Raw genomic sequence first — 16703 nt, forward strand, 5'->3', positions numbered from 1 at the left:
ATCACTTAAATTAATTCTTAACGAGTATAGTCAACAGTGGACAATTTTCATTCCTTAATTCTCGAGAACGTACAAGTTTTTAGCGACGCGTCGGATGCACAGACATTACTATAATTGTTTTTTCAGCGTCGGGTGACAGTGACTATTACGCCAGTAACGAGTAGGTTCTAGATAGTTTAAATGTAAAAACCACGTCGTTGGCGAATTCCGATGGTAAGCTACCGTAGTACCTACTTATATAGGCTTGCAACTCGAAGGGTGTCTATCATATGTCCTTTAATAACTATCACGCTGTCACGTAAACAACTACGACCATCACATCTCTGCTCGTTATACACGTATCTCCCCTTCTGTCGAATGAGAGGCGCATATGTCATCCATACATTGTTACTGTTGGATTGGCGTTCGATAAACTGTCGTTTAGTCCGTTATACACGTATCTCCCCTTCAGTTGGAGGAGTGGCGGTGCGCTAGCAGTGGAACTGCTGCTGCGTGATGGCCGACAGGTCCTTCATGAGCCCCTCGAGGTTCTGCATCTCTCTCGCCAGCCGTTCGGTGGAGCGGGACGGCGTGAGCGCTTCGAGCTCCTCGGGGCAGTGCGCTACGCTGCCACCTGTACCGAATAAAAAGTTTATGTGAGGTTTACTGGGAAATCTAACATAGCTTTAATTTTTTTATTATTTACAAAAAATATTATTAGTATTTAATTAATTAATAATAAGTATTTAATTAGTATTTAGTTAGTATTTAATTTATTAGTATAAGATTTGACTAAGAAATTAGTTTTTATTACTCTCGGTCCTCGACCCTTGTGAACGCCACGCCTATTGACTATCGTTTGCGACGCGTAATTGTAAATCTTATCGGAATGACCGAAGGTTGATATTGGGCTGAAGCCGCGCGTGTCGGACTGTCAGTTGACGTCTTTGGCGGTCAGAGGCTCAAAAAAATAAATATGTAATATGACCACGCTTACCCAGCTGCAGTCGATTGGGGATGTGTCCGGGCGACGAACTGTTGCTCTTCTTGTACGGCGACGTCTCTCTCATGCTACCTGCGAGTGCGATCAGCATTACGTACATTAAAGAATATGTAGATTAATCAATTCGTTTGGTTGAAACTACACATCAAGGGGATCCTTAATCGAAAAAGTGGAAGTTTAATCAGGAAGTTAGTTTATTCATTGTTTCTTACCCTGCCTGTAGTTAGATGTACTTTTAACTTGCCGCGTCTGCGAGGCATAATTAGCTAAGTTGGCGAGATGTTTAAAATGATGTAAACACTCTTATCCACTTGGTGTTGACAGTATAGTAGGTACATTCTATCTAAGGTTATTGTTGTCTTACCATGCCCATGGCTAGGTGTGGAGTGCGGCGAGTCGGCGAAGCTGTGCAGCGGCGCCGCGCACGCTCGCCGTTGTAGAGAGCCCCCCGCCCCCGCCCCCGCGCCTACGAGGGAGCCGCCCACCCCCGCACCCGCCCCCGCGCCGCTGAGGGAGCCCCCCGCCCCCGCGCCGCTCGCCCCACTCGCTCCGCTGGTGCCCGCACCGCTGAGGCCGCCGGCTTCGCTACTCATTGAGTCGCGACTGTAATCAAGTCAAGTTTTATAAAAATAGAAAATCGTCTTATGTTACTAAAAACTTAAAATAGTTATTTCCCGTATAAAGTCAAAGTAAAAGTGATTTTCGTTTTTCGGATTTATATACTATTTTTCTCATTCTATAACATAGGTATACGAGTATATGTCCGAGGATAGATGTGGAAGATGTTAAATTAGTATCTACTTGAAATAACACAAATTTAAATATTTTCATAGGAAGTAATTTAATTTGTTCTTAGAGTATATGTCCGAGGTTTAGTTCCTTCAAAAGCTTCACATTCACCGATCATGGCTATTATGAATGCAGCATTTCTCGTACTAAAGTATAGATGGCGCTTAGAGGCTATTCGATGTATTTAACACTTAAAATCACAGATGGCGCTATATGCACCTGCTATGTGCATAGATTACTTCTCGTTCTAAAATACAGATGGCGCTACTTACTGCGTGTAATGTCCTAGCGGTTCGTAAGCGACATAATGCCCCCTCTCCCGCGCCGCGCACGCGTAGATGTCGGAGCCGGCCGGCGTGGTGCCCCCGACGGGTGCGCAAGCGGCGCCTAGCGGACATGTGCCACCTCCGCCTGTGAGTTGAGAAAAAAATAGTTAAATTGTGCTGTTATATTATGCCTACCTTACAGAAAAGTTAGTTATATACATATATATTCCAAATAAAAGACTTTTATGAAAATGTATTTGTCCTAAGTTTGCGTGAAGATATGATTTTAACTCTCGTACGTTGTGTTGAGCGCAGCTCACAGCTTTTTTCGGAGCCAAGATATAAGAGAACCATACTTACACGGCGCGAGCGGCGGGTGCGCGAGCGAGTGCGTGTGAGGCAGCGTATTATGCGCATGGCCGGGGTGCCCGTGCGCATGTAACGACGCGAGTGAAGATTGCGGCGACAGTGGCGCCACGCCCGCCAGCAGCGGCGTGCTCTGGAAACACTCCTGCTGAGGATGGGACAGGTCAAAGCGGGTCGAGCGATGTACTCGCTCACATGTTACAAACTTACTAAATACAAAAGCGACTATGGGTAAGTTTTCAGTGATAACTTTTTTATACAAACTTTTATCGTCGCTTGTACTTTTTATTATTTTATTGTTGTTTTTTTCTCCTACTTTTTATAGCCACCGGTCTAGCCATCGGTCTTAATCATCAGGTCTAAGTTCTTTAATAACTAAGTAAAAATGAAATAAAAGTTTGCATTGAAAACTACTATGTTATTACACATTTTACTGGATACCTACTATGGATGGAACTGGCTATATGAAATGTAAGACCTTATTATGTACATGACAATGCAATATTGAATAAATGACTAAATGACTACTATTCCGGCATGTGGCCTGGGATGCGTTCAAACTCAATAGGGACTGTATGAGGTCATAAAAGCTTAGCAATCATTTAACCGTCGGAACGCCCCGCGTATCGAGCGCGGCGCGTTATTGTAAACCTTGTCGTAACGCACGAAGGTTGATATTGTATCAGTGGACGTCTTTAGCGGTTAAAGAGTTAAACTGAAACGGCAGATAGCTATGGCTAAAAACTAGAATTCACTATGGTAGAATGGAATTTGTAAGTTCCATTTTAGGACACCAATAGGGAGCCCGGGGGCTTTCATTAATTACGCTAGGGGTTTTTGAAGATTTTTGACCTCCAGGGGGGAGCTCTCTGGTGCGATGTGACACCAAGCAAGTATGTTGTATTGAACCAGCAATGAGCGCCTCACCTGGTCGGGGTGCGGGAGGCCGAGCGCGGGGCGCAGCGCGCGGCGCTCGCACGTGGCCGCGCAGCCCACGCCCATGCCCACGCCCACGCCCACGCCCATGCCCGTGCCCGTGCCCGTCATCGCTGCACATAACATATCAATTACATATACAGGGTGGAATTTACAAATGGCGCACTGAGAGCAACTACGCGAAAATTGCCTTAGATCAGCTGTCTTTTTACTTAATGACTGGCATTTGTAGCTTTGAAAAAATGACAGTTCGTGACAAATTGTGACTTTTTAAGGTATTCCTTAAAAAGTCACAATTACGTAATATTTTACGCAAAACTCTGCGTAGAGGGCATCACTACCTCAATCACAGGGCCTCCCACGAAACACGAAAATCGGTTCCTGCCTAACTATCATTCTTGCCTATTCAATCGATAGAGGCAGATAAAGAAATTTCAATATTCGCGGTTCGCGGTAAACAAACCGCCTTGGTGCATCAATGTCATAATGAAAACTTATCAAGAAACTTTTTAAGGCCTAGATGTATAAGTTACTCTATGGTTTAATATGGGCACTAGTGCTGCAATCTGGCGGCAGAACATTGCAGTAATACTCCCTATTGATTCAATTTGTTCAAGGTCAATAGTTTTTTAGAGAACAATTTAGTAAAAACGCATAGGAATAACATTTAGTATTTTAAAATCTCTAGCAGGTATAAATTCATACGCATTAAAATAAACTGTTAAAAAATGAACCAACTAATAAGAAAAGAACAAAATAAAAAAATAAAAAGAAATCTCACGTCGATAAGCACAGACGTTGCACTCTCGTGCGCGCGGCGCGGGCGCAGGCGACGCGCGCAGCGGCGCCGTCTCGTCCGAGCCCGCGCAAGATGGCGACCGCCGGTCTATACATACAGTAACAAAATATAACGCAACTTAGTAAAAAAAAAGGCAATAATATAAATCATAAATTATTATGTTGCAGGTTGCAATCAAAGAATAAGTAAAAAAATTGCCAAAAGTAACAAATACAATATGAAAAATCCGCATAATAAAGTTTCTTTTGTCTCGATATATAAGTATACGTCAGCGTCGAGGACGCTAGCGCTTAAGGCCCGTCCACGCTGCCGGTGCCGGCCGATATTGAATACAATCAGTCACTGTGCTCTAGTATACTTGTCTATGGCAACACTGACCGACATAAGTAGGCACGTAGTGTCTCCGGTCGAGGCTGGCGGGCGGCGGGTGCGGGTGCCGCGCGGGCTCGTACTCGGCCGGGGCCCGCGTGAGCGTCAGCGTCGAGGACGCCAACGCTGAAGGCCCGTCTACGCTGCCGGCCGATACTGAATACAATCGGTCATTGTGTGAAAGTCACCAAAGAAAAGCACTCACACAGTACATAAGAAAGGTAGTACACAACAAATTAAGAATTTCAGGCCCATCTTATTACTCTAAGTAATCGATAAATATTTGAAAAATGCTTAGCAGACCGGATAGAAAAATATATGAATGACAACTTCTATTATCAACAAAACAATTCGGATTTCTGAAAGGCAAAGACACAATCACAGCTATTACTAAGCTAACGTCCGAGATAATGAATCATCTTAATCGTGACATAAAATGTGCAGGAATATTCTGTGACTTAAGCAAAGCTTTTGACTGTGTTGATCACAAGATTTTTACTTTATAAATTAGAATACTATGGCATACGAGGTACTGTTCTCAATCTGATATCTTCCTACCTAACCGGACGTAGACAATTTGTTGAAATTAAATGTTCAAGTCAAGCCAAAAGTAATAAAGCCTATAAGCCTGATGAAGGCATTATAAGACGTGGCGTTCCGCAAGGATCAGTTCTTGGACCTCTGTTGTTCTTAATATTTATTAATGATCTTCCAGAAAATATTAAATGGAACTCCTTACCTATATGCCGACGGCACTAGTTTGATTCTAGGTGCAGAGACTCAAGAATAATTGCAGAACATGACCACCCATGGCTGGGAAAATCTCTCAGAATGGTTCTCCGCAAATGGTCTGTCGCTCAATAATGACAAGTGTTACTACATAATTTTTAAACTTTCATTCAACTCAATGGACTGTTCTCTAAATCTTCCTTTTGCTAAATCAGATTTAATTCGTTTTCTTGGTATCGAACTGGACCCATACTTAAAGTGGCATGACCACGTAAACTATGTTGTGAAACGTCTAGGAAGTGCATGTTATTCACTAAAATCGATGGCTAAACTTAGCGATAAGCAACACCCTGAGAACTATTTACTATTCATATGTCGAGAGTATAATCAGGTATGGCATTGAAGTATGGGGCAATAGTCCAAGTGTAAATAAAATTCTACTGATGCAAAAAATGCATGCACTTCATTGAAGGTTACTTCCCTGAAACGCATAGGCATCTGTTTATAAACAACAACATACTTACAGTAACTGCATTGAATATATACTAACTCTGTTTATTTGTTTATAAAAATTTAAGCTCATACAAATCCAAAAAAGAATGTGAGAGATACCCGCTTCGCCGCAATTTAGATCTTATGCTACCTGAATCACACTTTGCATACTATAAGAAAAGCATCAACCATAATAATATCGCAATTAAAATTTATAATACGATAAAAATTAAGGATTCCAGTAATGTTAAGGAATTCAGTGCAAATCTTAAGACATATTTAATAGGTAGACCATTCTAAAACCTGGACGAATACTTTGGTAAGATATTTGATTAACATAGACTGACAATTACACTCATTTTATTTAAATTTTTATTGTTTTAGACTTTTATTATTACTATTTGTAGAATTTTATGATGTATTAATCTGTATAATTATTCGTTATTAATGTAATCGAATATTTTTGACGTTTACAATTATTTTCTCAAAAATGGCGCAATAAATACAAATATAATAGAAATATTTTACAGAAGCAACGTTCTTACGTATATATTTTCACCGAAAAAAGTAAAAACAATGGATAAGATTTGCTTTGCCGCCTTTTTATTTTTTTTAATTGAAAAACGAAGTGTATTTTTCTGCCGAAAATACGCCAACCTATTTGAGACAGCTAAATAGTCGCAGTACCAACATTATAATAATAAGTACTGATCATCTGTTTGGCTGTTTAATGGACCTATGCCTTCATTTGATATGGCCACTTCAACTTTTAAAAAGTTTGGAACTCGACAAATAATGGAATTTATATGCAACATTACAGTCCCGAAATCGAGACTGCAATGTTTTTAACTTTTTAATTTTTTGACTGATCATAAACTACGCACTTCGCGACCTAATTTTTAACCGGCAACGTCGACTTTGCCGTCCATTTTTGAGAAAAATATTTTTTTGTACTGTTCAAATTGGTTTGATACTGTATATCCATTATCCACTACTGCATGAATTCTTCCTTATTAGCAAAAAAGATTGAATTTAATTGAATTAAAGGGTTTCTTCAAAATATCCGATTTTGAATTATAATTTATTTGGTAAAAATCTTTAAAAACTAGGGAAAAATATTCTCTTAAGAATTTTCATTCGGATGTTTTTAATACACTTTAAACTGAGATGGTACTAAAAGAATAAAACGTCACGTAGTGTCGTATGTTGTCTAAGCAAGTTCAACCGCGGTAGACGCATAGGTTACACAGGAGTATGTACTTATATCTAGAGTGTGTTAGTATGTACGCGTACTCTTACTAGCTGAGCTGTGCAGACTTTTGTCCAGATGCTTCAGCTCCATCTGGTCGTGGTGGATCCACAGGTCCGGGGGCTTGATGCCCGCTGACGCTGATGACTTCTGGTATGTGCTGCAACAGACAAGTGTTTAGTGAGTGTGTCACATCATATGTGCCATTTTCAATCAAAAGGGTACTTATTGTCGCTTGTCAGTAAGGCGCTATTTCCATATAGCTTCAATTAGAAATCATCCTTATCGACAAGCGACAAAGTGGTACCTTTTGGTTGAAAACATCACATATATCGTTGCTTCTTAAAGAAAAATTTTATTGTTTCATAGCGATCATTACATAATATTTATAGAAAAAATACATCAACCATTTTAAATTAATTAAACATTCAACTGAAACTAATTATGTTTTTCTTTGTAATGTAACCTTCTCAGACTAAGTTCATAGTTATAAATTGTTTTAACATTAAAAAAAAAGTAACTGATTTGATTTCATTCAGTGAATTATGTCGTGCATGTATTGTAAACTGAAAACTGGGTCAATATTTTTGAATATATTCGTACGATTAAAAGAAAAAAAAACCTGGTATGTGGCGACAGTGGCGGCGCCTTGCGGCAACATAACGAGAGTGCGAGAGCCGCCGCTAGAGCCAGAACCGCGCACGCGCCGCCCGCCGACGCCCACAGCCACGCCGATGTGGCACCCGCCAGTCCCCCGCCACCCGTGTCTGTCATAACATAAATCGTAAAATAAATAAATAAAGTAGTTAAACGGGGGTCCAATTTCAATTAAGAGAAGAAATAATGAAACAATCATTTAAATCAATGAGGTGTTGAGACCATGGATATTACGTTTTATAATCAAGGATAAAACGTGTTTAAATTGATTGTCGAATGAATGAATAATCCTTTTTTTTTCCTTAGAATTAAAACTTATGCTTATCATTGGGCTTTAGTGCATTACTGGAACCGTTGCCCTAATATTTGGAACTTCATCAACTCATCATTCATCTTCATCTTCTTTATTTTGGAACGAGAAATGATTTTTAAACAAAGTGTCAAGTAATCTTAATTGTATATTTTAGTCAAGGAAAATGTTGACAGGTTAACTTATCTTATTCAGTGTTTATACTGATAACGGTTAGTGAGATTGATCTTAGAATACATTTAAAAGTGAGAAAATTACTGTTTTGGGTGAGACTTGAACTCACGGCCTCTGGATCGATACTTCAGCGCTCTGCTAACTGAGCCGCCAAGATCTCATCCAAAGTCAGCAAATCTTCCCACTATATGGGTCTAGGGGACCCTAGCGACATCTACCGTAAGAGCGTTACAGACGTTACTGCTTGTTAAAAATTAATTTAGTAAGATTGATGTTTGTAATTAAAGATTCAAACGTATTACGTAAACGGTCGCGATTAAAAGTTCCAACAGTACGAAAAAAAAATGAAACTCACCAATACCAGTGGTATATGAAATGGGTGCACAGAACGGGCCAACGCCCTTGCTGTTCTTGGCCTGCACTTTAAACGAGTACGTAGTGCGCGCGCGCAGCCTCTCCACCCGCGCCCTCGGGCGGTCGCCCTCCACCTTCTGCACGGTCCAGTCTCCCAAGCCCGAGCCGGCCGGCGCGTACATTATTGTGTAACCTGGGATTTCAATAAAAAAAAAAATGAAAAATATATTTATTTTTGCACACAAAGATGGGAATTTGCAGATGGAGTATACATGAGGTCCAGGTTGCGCGCATACAGCGGTACATTTATAACAGTATGAACAGGGGTCCCCAAACTAGGCATAGCCTGTATCTTGGGCGACCAGTTAGTGAATTAAAAACTAGATTGAAAAAAAAAAGTATGTCTAAAGGTGAAGATAGGTGCTAATGCTAATAACCTTAGCTACTAGGGATTTACGTTGGTCAGTCTGTCAGTCAAGTCTCTTAAGGCTAAGTGTCTATACCTATAGGTTAAGTGTCTAATTATGTAACATAGAGTACCACTACATATGGACAGAAATTGATTTAATTAATTACTTTAATTCATTCATACATACATAGATTGTGAAGTAATATAAAAACTTTGATTCACATTCACGATTTTTACACATTATTATTTATTAAAACGGGACTTTTCTATTCTTCTATTTGAGTGTCCCACTGCTGGGCAAATGGCTGGGTTCTCCATAACTTCCGATTTTGTGCTTCTTCCGGCCAGTTGTAAAGGAAGGTGTCAAAGTTGTCTCGCCATCTTCTTCTGGGCTTGTCGCGCTCACGCTTCTTTATCGGCATCCACTTGGCGGCTATGTTAGCCCACCTATCCGGATGCATACGATAGACGTGGCCGGTCCAGTCCCATTGGAGCCTGGCGGTTCCTTTGCCAACATCAGCAATCGTGGTCGGTCCTTTTAACGGGACTTAATTGCGTATAATTAAGTTTTAAAATTACCTACGCTATTAAGTCTCGTTTTAGTAAATACCTAATAGTAATAATACGAAAACTGATAATTGCTAGGGGGATTTTTTGTGTTCTAAAACGAAAGTTCAGTTAGAACTTAAACCACTCATTGATTCGAAAAGTCAAATTATATTGTAATTTATGAAGAATAATGTGTAAAAATCAATATTTATGATAAAGGTGATGTGACATTTATGTCCCCTACTTAGAATTTTTTGTACTGAACTGTTCTTCTATATTGAGATGAATAAAGATACAAAGATATTTTTCTCAAAAATGGACGGCAAAGTCGACGTTGCCGGTTAAAAAGTAGGACGCGAAGTGCGTAGTTTATGGTCAGTCAAAAAATTAAAAAGTTAAAAACATTGCAGTTTCGATTTCGGGACTGCAATGTTGCATACAAATCCCATTATTTGTCGAGTTCCAAATTTTTTAAAAGTTGAAGTGGCCATATCAAATGAAGGCATAGGTCCATTAAACAGCCAAACAGATGATCAGTACTTATTATTATAATGTTGGTACCGCGACTATTTAGGTGTCTCAAATGGGTTGGCGTATTTTCAGCAGAAAAATACACTTCTATAAGCAAATCTTTTAACTTTTTTTTGTGAAAATATATACATAAGAACGTTGCTTCTGTAAAATATTTCTGTTATATTTGTATTTATTGCGCCATTTTTGAGAAAAGCACTATATATGACTCGGCTGGAAGGCTACTTGCTGGCTTCGGATTCAATTAAACGGACTCCCAAGGTCGTCCGTTTAAAACGAATCCTCAGCCAGCAAGTAGCTACTTCCGAACCTCGACAATAATGTACTATTATTGTGTACATAAAGAATATATATTGTTGAAAACTGACCCGTAATGACCCCGTTGGGCTTGGCGGGCGGCGCCCACGCGAGCTCGGCGGCGCGCGCGGCGGGCGTGGACGCGGCGGCGCGCAGCTCGCGGGGCGGGGACGCCGGCGCCGCCTCCAGCGTCGTGTTCGACACCAGCATCGACCACGCCGACTCCTGACCACCTGCACGAAACGGAATTGCACGTTACCACTTCAAAATGATTTTTGGATAGACAATGGTCCTTCGAACCGGATAAGATAGTGTAACGCTTCAGTCCTTCGAACCGGATACTCACCTTTAATAAATTTGGAAACGAACTCATAGAGTGTAAAAGGTTTGAGACCGTCGAGCATGCAGTTGAGGTCGGTGGCGTTGAAGCTGCGCACGCGCTGCCCCGCGCCTCCGGCCGCGTAACTGTTGTCTTCTAACAAATGGTCCTTCTCGATTATAGTTACACTTTGGTGGTGCGAACCAGGATACTAACCTTTAATGAGTTTAACGGCGAACTCGTAAAGTGTGAAAGGCTTGAGGTCATCGAGCATGCAGTTGAGGTCGGTGGCGTTGAAGCTGCGCGCGCGCTGCCCGGCGCCGGCGGCCGCGTAGCGCACCACGTAGCGTCGCCCGTCTGTTGCGGTCTATGAATATACAATATAAAATGTCGATTAGCACTCATCTCGACAAATGTAAACTAAATAATGATAACAAACAAAAATATTATTGTGCATTTAAATAAGTAAATAGTTAACGAAGACAGCTTTAGCCGAGTACAGACGGGTGTAACGTCTAATGTAATCCATCGGTTGAATTGTAATGTAACGGGAATTCTGCGTGTAGTATGTACATTACATGTAACGCTCGTGCCCGATCCATCGGCTGTCGGTTTTTAGCGCGAACACGAAGGCGCTCGCAGTGCCGTCCACACGTTGACCCTATATTACACGTAATCTTACATTACACGTTACACCCGACTGGATATGGCTTTTGACTAATTTTGTACCTGAATAATTATTCATGGTTCGTTTATGAGTAGTACTGACCCACAGACCACCCCCTATAGACCGAGCTTATAGGACGACTCGCGGTCACCGCCCGTATGGTGTATAGGTCTTATATAAAATTGCTCGCGCGCCGCTCCGATCAGTTGCGCCCAAGAATACGACCTATTAGCAGTGTGCACGTCTGTACGAAAATAAATCGGAAATAATTGAATTCGTTTGCTAATAATTTATATTACAGCGTAAAATGGTGTGGCAAGTCATCTAAGACTATTCCATCTAATAACATTCCGGTTAATTGTGAAATTCATTATTTTGTTGAAAATTGTTTCTTGTCCGCGGGGTTCATTTTATACTGGTCAATACGGTTGTACTGAGCAGCAACGAAGTATGCCCGTCCCTTTTCGTCAACATGAAAATGCAATGTGCTATCCTGTTCACGTTAACGACTAGTGATGTGAAGGTGATGCTTTCGTCAGTTGCGGAAACTTCGTGCTTTCGTTCGTACCGTATTGTACCATTTAAAAAAATATAAAAGACAACTGGGATTCTTTTTTATTGATAATAATTAATATGTAGAATCTGTAGTTTTATTTAGTTGGTAGTTTATCTTAGTAGGTACTGTAGGTAGATACCTACGTAGTTTAGTTTTTAGGGTTCCGTACCCAAAGGGTAAAAACGGGACCCTATTACTAAGACTCCACTGTCTGTCCGTCTGTCACCAGGCTGTATGTCATGAACCGTGATAGTAAGACAGTTGAAATTTTCACAGATGATGTATTTCTGTTGCCGCTATAACACCAAATACTAAAAAGTACGGAAGTTGGAGTTACTCAGAAGCACCTTATTTTTTTAACGCTTTTACGAAGTACATACTTTGTAAATCTCATGAATGTAAATTTCACCACAAAAGTTATGCAACACCGAGTATTAAATTTCATGCATATTTTCTGGGACCCTTTTTAGGTTTAGAATCTTATATCATTAATATGCTACGTATTTTTTTTAGATACAATTATAAAGTACCTACTTAATGAATTATTATATTGTTTTAATATTATGAAGTATTGTTTCTGTAGACTTTATTGATAACAATTTTACTACAATAAATTATGGTACAACTGGTACGTATCACTGCCTCTAATGAACATTTCCCATCCCTACGCTTACACGTGTCGTTTGGAACGACCAATCACAACGCCGTGAGCACCCGTCCCCCGCTTCACTATTTGGTGATTTCCGTCGCGAACAAAATGGCCAATATTAGGCTTCTATAGGCGGTTTTCTGTGTACTGACCTGTCCTTTAGGTAGCGTGGGGTCGGTCCAGTAAACCACAGCCGTGCTACCGCTCAGCATTATCACCTGATAAAAAGGTATTGACATAATATTAGAAACTGAAAATGAAGGAAAAAGTGTTTCGTCAGGGATCAGGACGAAATATAAGAAATTTTCAAAGTTCAAAACGAAAAATGAGCGAAAATGAAAAAAGTTACCTTAAGTCCGACGGGCGGTATTAACGGTGGTCGTTCCTCCTCATCCTCTTCATCCTCCTCGTCCTCCTCATCCTCCTCGAGATCATCGCCTTCAGCTGCTGCCTTCGTTCGTACAGTGGCATACACCGGAGGCCCCGCGCCTAGCGCGTTCGATGCGTGGAGGGATATCACGTATTCCGCGTTCGATTCTGTTGACAAAATTAATCGTTTTAGTAGTGAAAATGGTATTGAAGAAGTAGTTGAACTTTTATTTGGCTTTCTTCTCCCTCGAGTCTACATCGAAAAACAAGGGCTAGTTTTCTTAACAAGTGCATAAGTAAAAGTCAGTTTTTCCTAAAGCTCGTGACGCTCGTGTAGCAATCGGCAGATCCCGTGCTATTGGGTATCTTCAGACTCCAGCCGAGAGGGGGCCGTATCAATAATACACAAGTTTTTCGGACATTTGTTTGCTCCCATCCTACTGACTGCGCCAATAGTATACTGGTACATATAGGAAATTAGATCAGAGTGCTAATTACTCATTTTTACCACGTCGGTGCCAAACAAACATACAGCTCATAAGGTAAGCTGTTAATTTAGCGTATGGACGCCTCGACATGTTCCTCACCCAGCCCCCTGATGACGTGGTGATGTGTGGCGGCAGGTAGCTCCTTCCCGTGCACGTCGGGCACGCCGAGCCCCCACCCGAGCCGGTAGCCGCGGATCAGGGACCCTCCTTCAGAGCCTTCCTCCCACCACACTGAGATCCAGTCGCGGCCAGCGCGCGCTGTGGAATGAATACAATATTAGAGACGATTTTATTGATTATTTGGCCAAGCGGTAAGGCGTCGTGGACGACTTCTGACAACCAAGAACTGAATGAACTGAGTTAGCACAAAATGTACGGAGCCATACAGCTTCGTCTTAAACTATATACACCGTGTTATTTTTGATTTCCGTTAATTTTAAGGGGAGATTCTTCAGGTTAAATAAAGTTAATTTCTCTAAGAAACTAGTATTTTAACTCTTACAGTTTTTGAGATATTCAATAAATAAATTTAATTTCTGAGCCTGTGTAAAAGATTCTTCATTGCCTTCAAATTTTATTTATTTTAAGTTTCGTCAGTAAAGAGTTTTCCATTGATAGCTATTCACTACAAGAAGGTTACTGAGGTGAGTTAGTTTGACAATTCCGACATGACCTACTTTTCTTTCATTATGTGTCACACTAACTTTTACGTAACTCTAAAGGACCTTTTACAATGCAATATTCATTTATTTTGTATGAAAAAGGAAAAAAACATTTTTTTTCGAATTTTACAAAAAGCGATATACCAGGTAGCTTCTATTAATGTACCAAGCAACGTGTCGAATTTAACGGAAATAAAAAAAACACGGAGTATAATGTTACGAATATTCTTGACTTTTAGGTACAGAAAAGTTTTTTTTTATTTGTTTTTTATTATAAACTGATCGGCGATTGGCCCTAGTCACTAGACTAAAGAATAATTCTGCTTGACCCATTACATAATACTTACTGCTAAGTGGGGGCGGCTGCGGCGGCACCCGGGACTCGTCGTGCGCGCGCGCCTGCGTGGCCGCCGTCAGCCACTCGCTGAAGGGCCCCGATCCGTTAGCGTTGATGGCGCAGACGCGGATCTGCGGAAAGCGTTACATTACAATATAGTCTTAATAAAGTCTGGCAATATCGTCATGTGCTCGTCAATACCAGCTATACATATTCTATTTGCACAAATATTTGTGTTGCAACTCTTTTTTTAATATTGCGAAAGAAAGTGACTCAGCCTCACAACTCGATAATAAACCACAATTTAATTTACTCAGATCGGCGGGGGACGTTACATTATTTTAATAATTGTAGTAATAATATTGTAAATTTGAATTATCCAAACCATTCGCCTCATAATTCAGTTTTCATTAAGAAACAGAAGACTGCAGGGTCGCCATGTGATGCCAGCGACGCATACAATATTTGCACAAACATTTATGTTGCAATAGTTCCAAACTTACAGTCGTATAAAAATATTAAGAATCAAGTTATCAAAGAAAATTCTTGGTCTTAAAATTCAAATTTTAAAGTATCTTCTGTCAGTCACTAACTTGATATGTAGTATGCGGGTCGAGATCTCTCAACTCGGCCCGTCTCGCGTCAGCGGGGGTGGTGAGGGAGTCGGCCTTGCGCCTCGCGCCGGCGGCCCGGAAGCGCACCTTGTACCCGGTGAGGGCGCCGCGGTGCGTGCGGGCCGGGGGGGCTTCCCAGCGAACCAGGATCGACTGTAGCAATCGTGAATTTTGTTTTATTTCAGTGACTTTTTAATTGAACTGAAACTCATTATTTCGGATTCTGATCTAGTAAACTTGAAAAAGTAATGTTAAATTTGTACATAATATTTAAACTATTTACTATTTTCTTAGTATATGATTCTCGTACCTTTCTGCGATCACTTCCAGGACGCTGTCGGTACTAACCCTCGGCCCATCATGGGGACGATTTTCTTTTGCATAATCGCGTGAAAAGTCTTAATCGATAAATATAAATTTGGATAAATAAACTCTCGATAAAGTTTCATCTCGAAGGAGGCGGCGGCGTCGCGAACCACGCTAAAGTGAATGAACCACTTTCAGCAGATACTACACCGTGGTGCGGCATAAAATAAGACGGAGGAGACAAAAAACTTAAAACTTGCGTTTCCTACTTACAGTGGGCGAAGCTGGCTCAGCGCTGACATTGGCGGGCGGCGCTAGAGGCGCTAACGCTAACGTCCTCGTTAGCACCGGGTCCGCGGCCGCCCCGCCGGCGCCGGCCACCGACACCGAGTACGCGGCGGCGGCGCGCAGTCCGCCCAGCGTCGCGGACCCGCCCGACGAGTCCGCGTCTGCCGTCACCACTTGCTCGCGACCCGTTTCCACCTGCAAAAATTACATTTAACAAAACAACTTTATACATTTTTGATTTGTGTTATTGCGACGTATCAACATCAACATCAAGGTAACTCTGTTTTTCTATGTTTATTACCCCTCTACGCTTTGAACCGTTGAATCGATTTTAATTAAAGATACGAGATTATTTGATGGGTGATCGGCGATCATATGAATGCTTCCTATAGAAACTGAAGTGTCGAGCGCCTCGACCCGGACGAGTTCTAGTGTGAGTCATCCTTTACTCGTTCGAATAATTTCTTACATACCTCCGTGTAGTGCACGGTGTAGTGCGGCGGCTGAGGTTCCTGCGCTGGCGGGGACCACCTGACACGGAGGCTGTGTGGACCGGCGGCTTCCACTTTCACGTTGGTGGGGGGACCGAAGCTTAGCTCTTCAGCCGCCGTGTGGGCTTCGATCGTCTGTTGCGATAAAGTTTATGTTTAAGTACTTGAAAAATACATAGAATAGATCAGACTGACTAAACAGAATAGATTAGAGAAACTAAAAGTATAAATCAGTGTATGAAACGTAAAAAAGGTAAAAACTAGGGAAACTTAAGTTTTAACTACGTAAGTACGTACTCGTCACTGTCCCAGTAAATGGTGATCTTAAAACTTACGCCATGACCAATAGATGTGTCAACGGGATATATATTATTGGGCATTAGGATGTAGAGCACTGGGACGTTTAGCTTTTCCGTTCTCTTTCACGACTCCGTCCCATGTTATTAATATGACAGGGACAGCATGGCAGTGTGTTAGTGTTTTATTATGTAGTCCCAGCACCATAAATAACGAAACAAAATCGTAACAATAAATAGGCAATAAATACTTTTTTAAACAAAAATATACCTACCTCAGTTGGCGGTGAAATAGCACTGAGCGTAAGTGCTCGTGCGCTGAACACGTATGTAGTGTTTGGTTGAAGAGTTGCGACGTTCATCTCGAACCGCGTCGCACTGCCGCGCGAAACTCGTTCCCTGG

General features: G+C 41.3%; 1 protein-coding gene across 1 annotated transcript in view; it reads right to left on the reverse strand.

Annotated features, from left to right (window-relative positions):
* Window positions 1–378: 378 nt before the first annotated feature.
* Window positions 379–16703, reverse strand: part of LOC134752587 (neogenin) — a 208974-nt gene continuing 192649 nt past the window's right edge. Inside the window, exons 13-33 of the mRNA XM_063688255.1 lie at window positions 16576–16699; window positions 15987–16139; window positions 15499–15708; window positions 14899–15072; window positions 14316–14436; window positions 13406–13564; window positions 12799–12986; window positions 12602–12667; window positions 10794–10944; window positions 10330–10491; window positions 8474–8665; window positions 7600–7744; window positions 7022–7137; window positions 4517–4663; window positions 4121–4225; window positions 3331–3452; window positions 2398–2593; window positions 2044–2182; window positions 1347–1585; window positions 977–1054; window positions 379–613 (exon numbers count right to left, since the gene is read on the reverse strand). Of these exons, the coding sequence (XP_063544325.1) occupies window positions 471–613; window positions 977–1054; window positions 1347–1585; window positions 2044–2182; window positions 2398–2593; window positions 3331–3452; window positions 4121–4225; window positions 4517–4663; window positions 7022–7137; window positions 7600–7744; window positions 8474–8665; window positions 10330–10491; window positions 10794–10944; window positions 12602–12667; window positions 12799–12986; window positions 13406–13564; window positions 14316–14436; window positions 14899–15072; window positions 15499–15708; window positions 15987–16139; window positions 16576–16699 (3130 nt within the window). The 3' untranslated portion in view covers window positions 379–470. The remainder of the gene's footprint in view (window positions 614–976; window positions 1055–1346; window positions 1586–2043; window positions 2183–2397; window positions 2594–3330; window positions 3453–4120; window positions 4226–4516; window positions 4664–7021; window positions 7138–7599; window positions 7745–8473; window positions 8666–10329; window positions 10492–10793; window positions 10945–12601; window positions 12668–12798; window positions 12987–13405; window positions 13565–14315; window positions 14437–14898; window positions 15073–15498; window positions 15709–15986; window positions 16140–16575; window positions 16700–16703) is intronic.

The sequence above is a fragment of the Cydia strobilella genome, chromosome 25, assembly GCF_947568885.1.
Source record: "Cydia strobilella chromosome 25, ilCydStro3.1, whole genome shotgun sequence".
Lineage (NCBI taxonomy): Eukaryota > Metazoa > Arthropoda > Insecta > Lepidoptera > Tortricidae > Cydia > Cydia strobilella.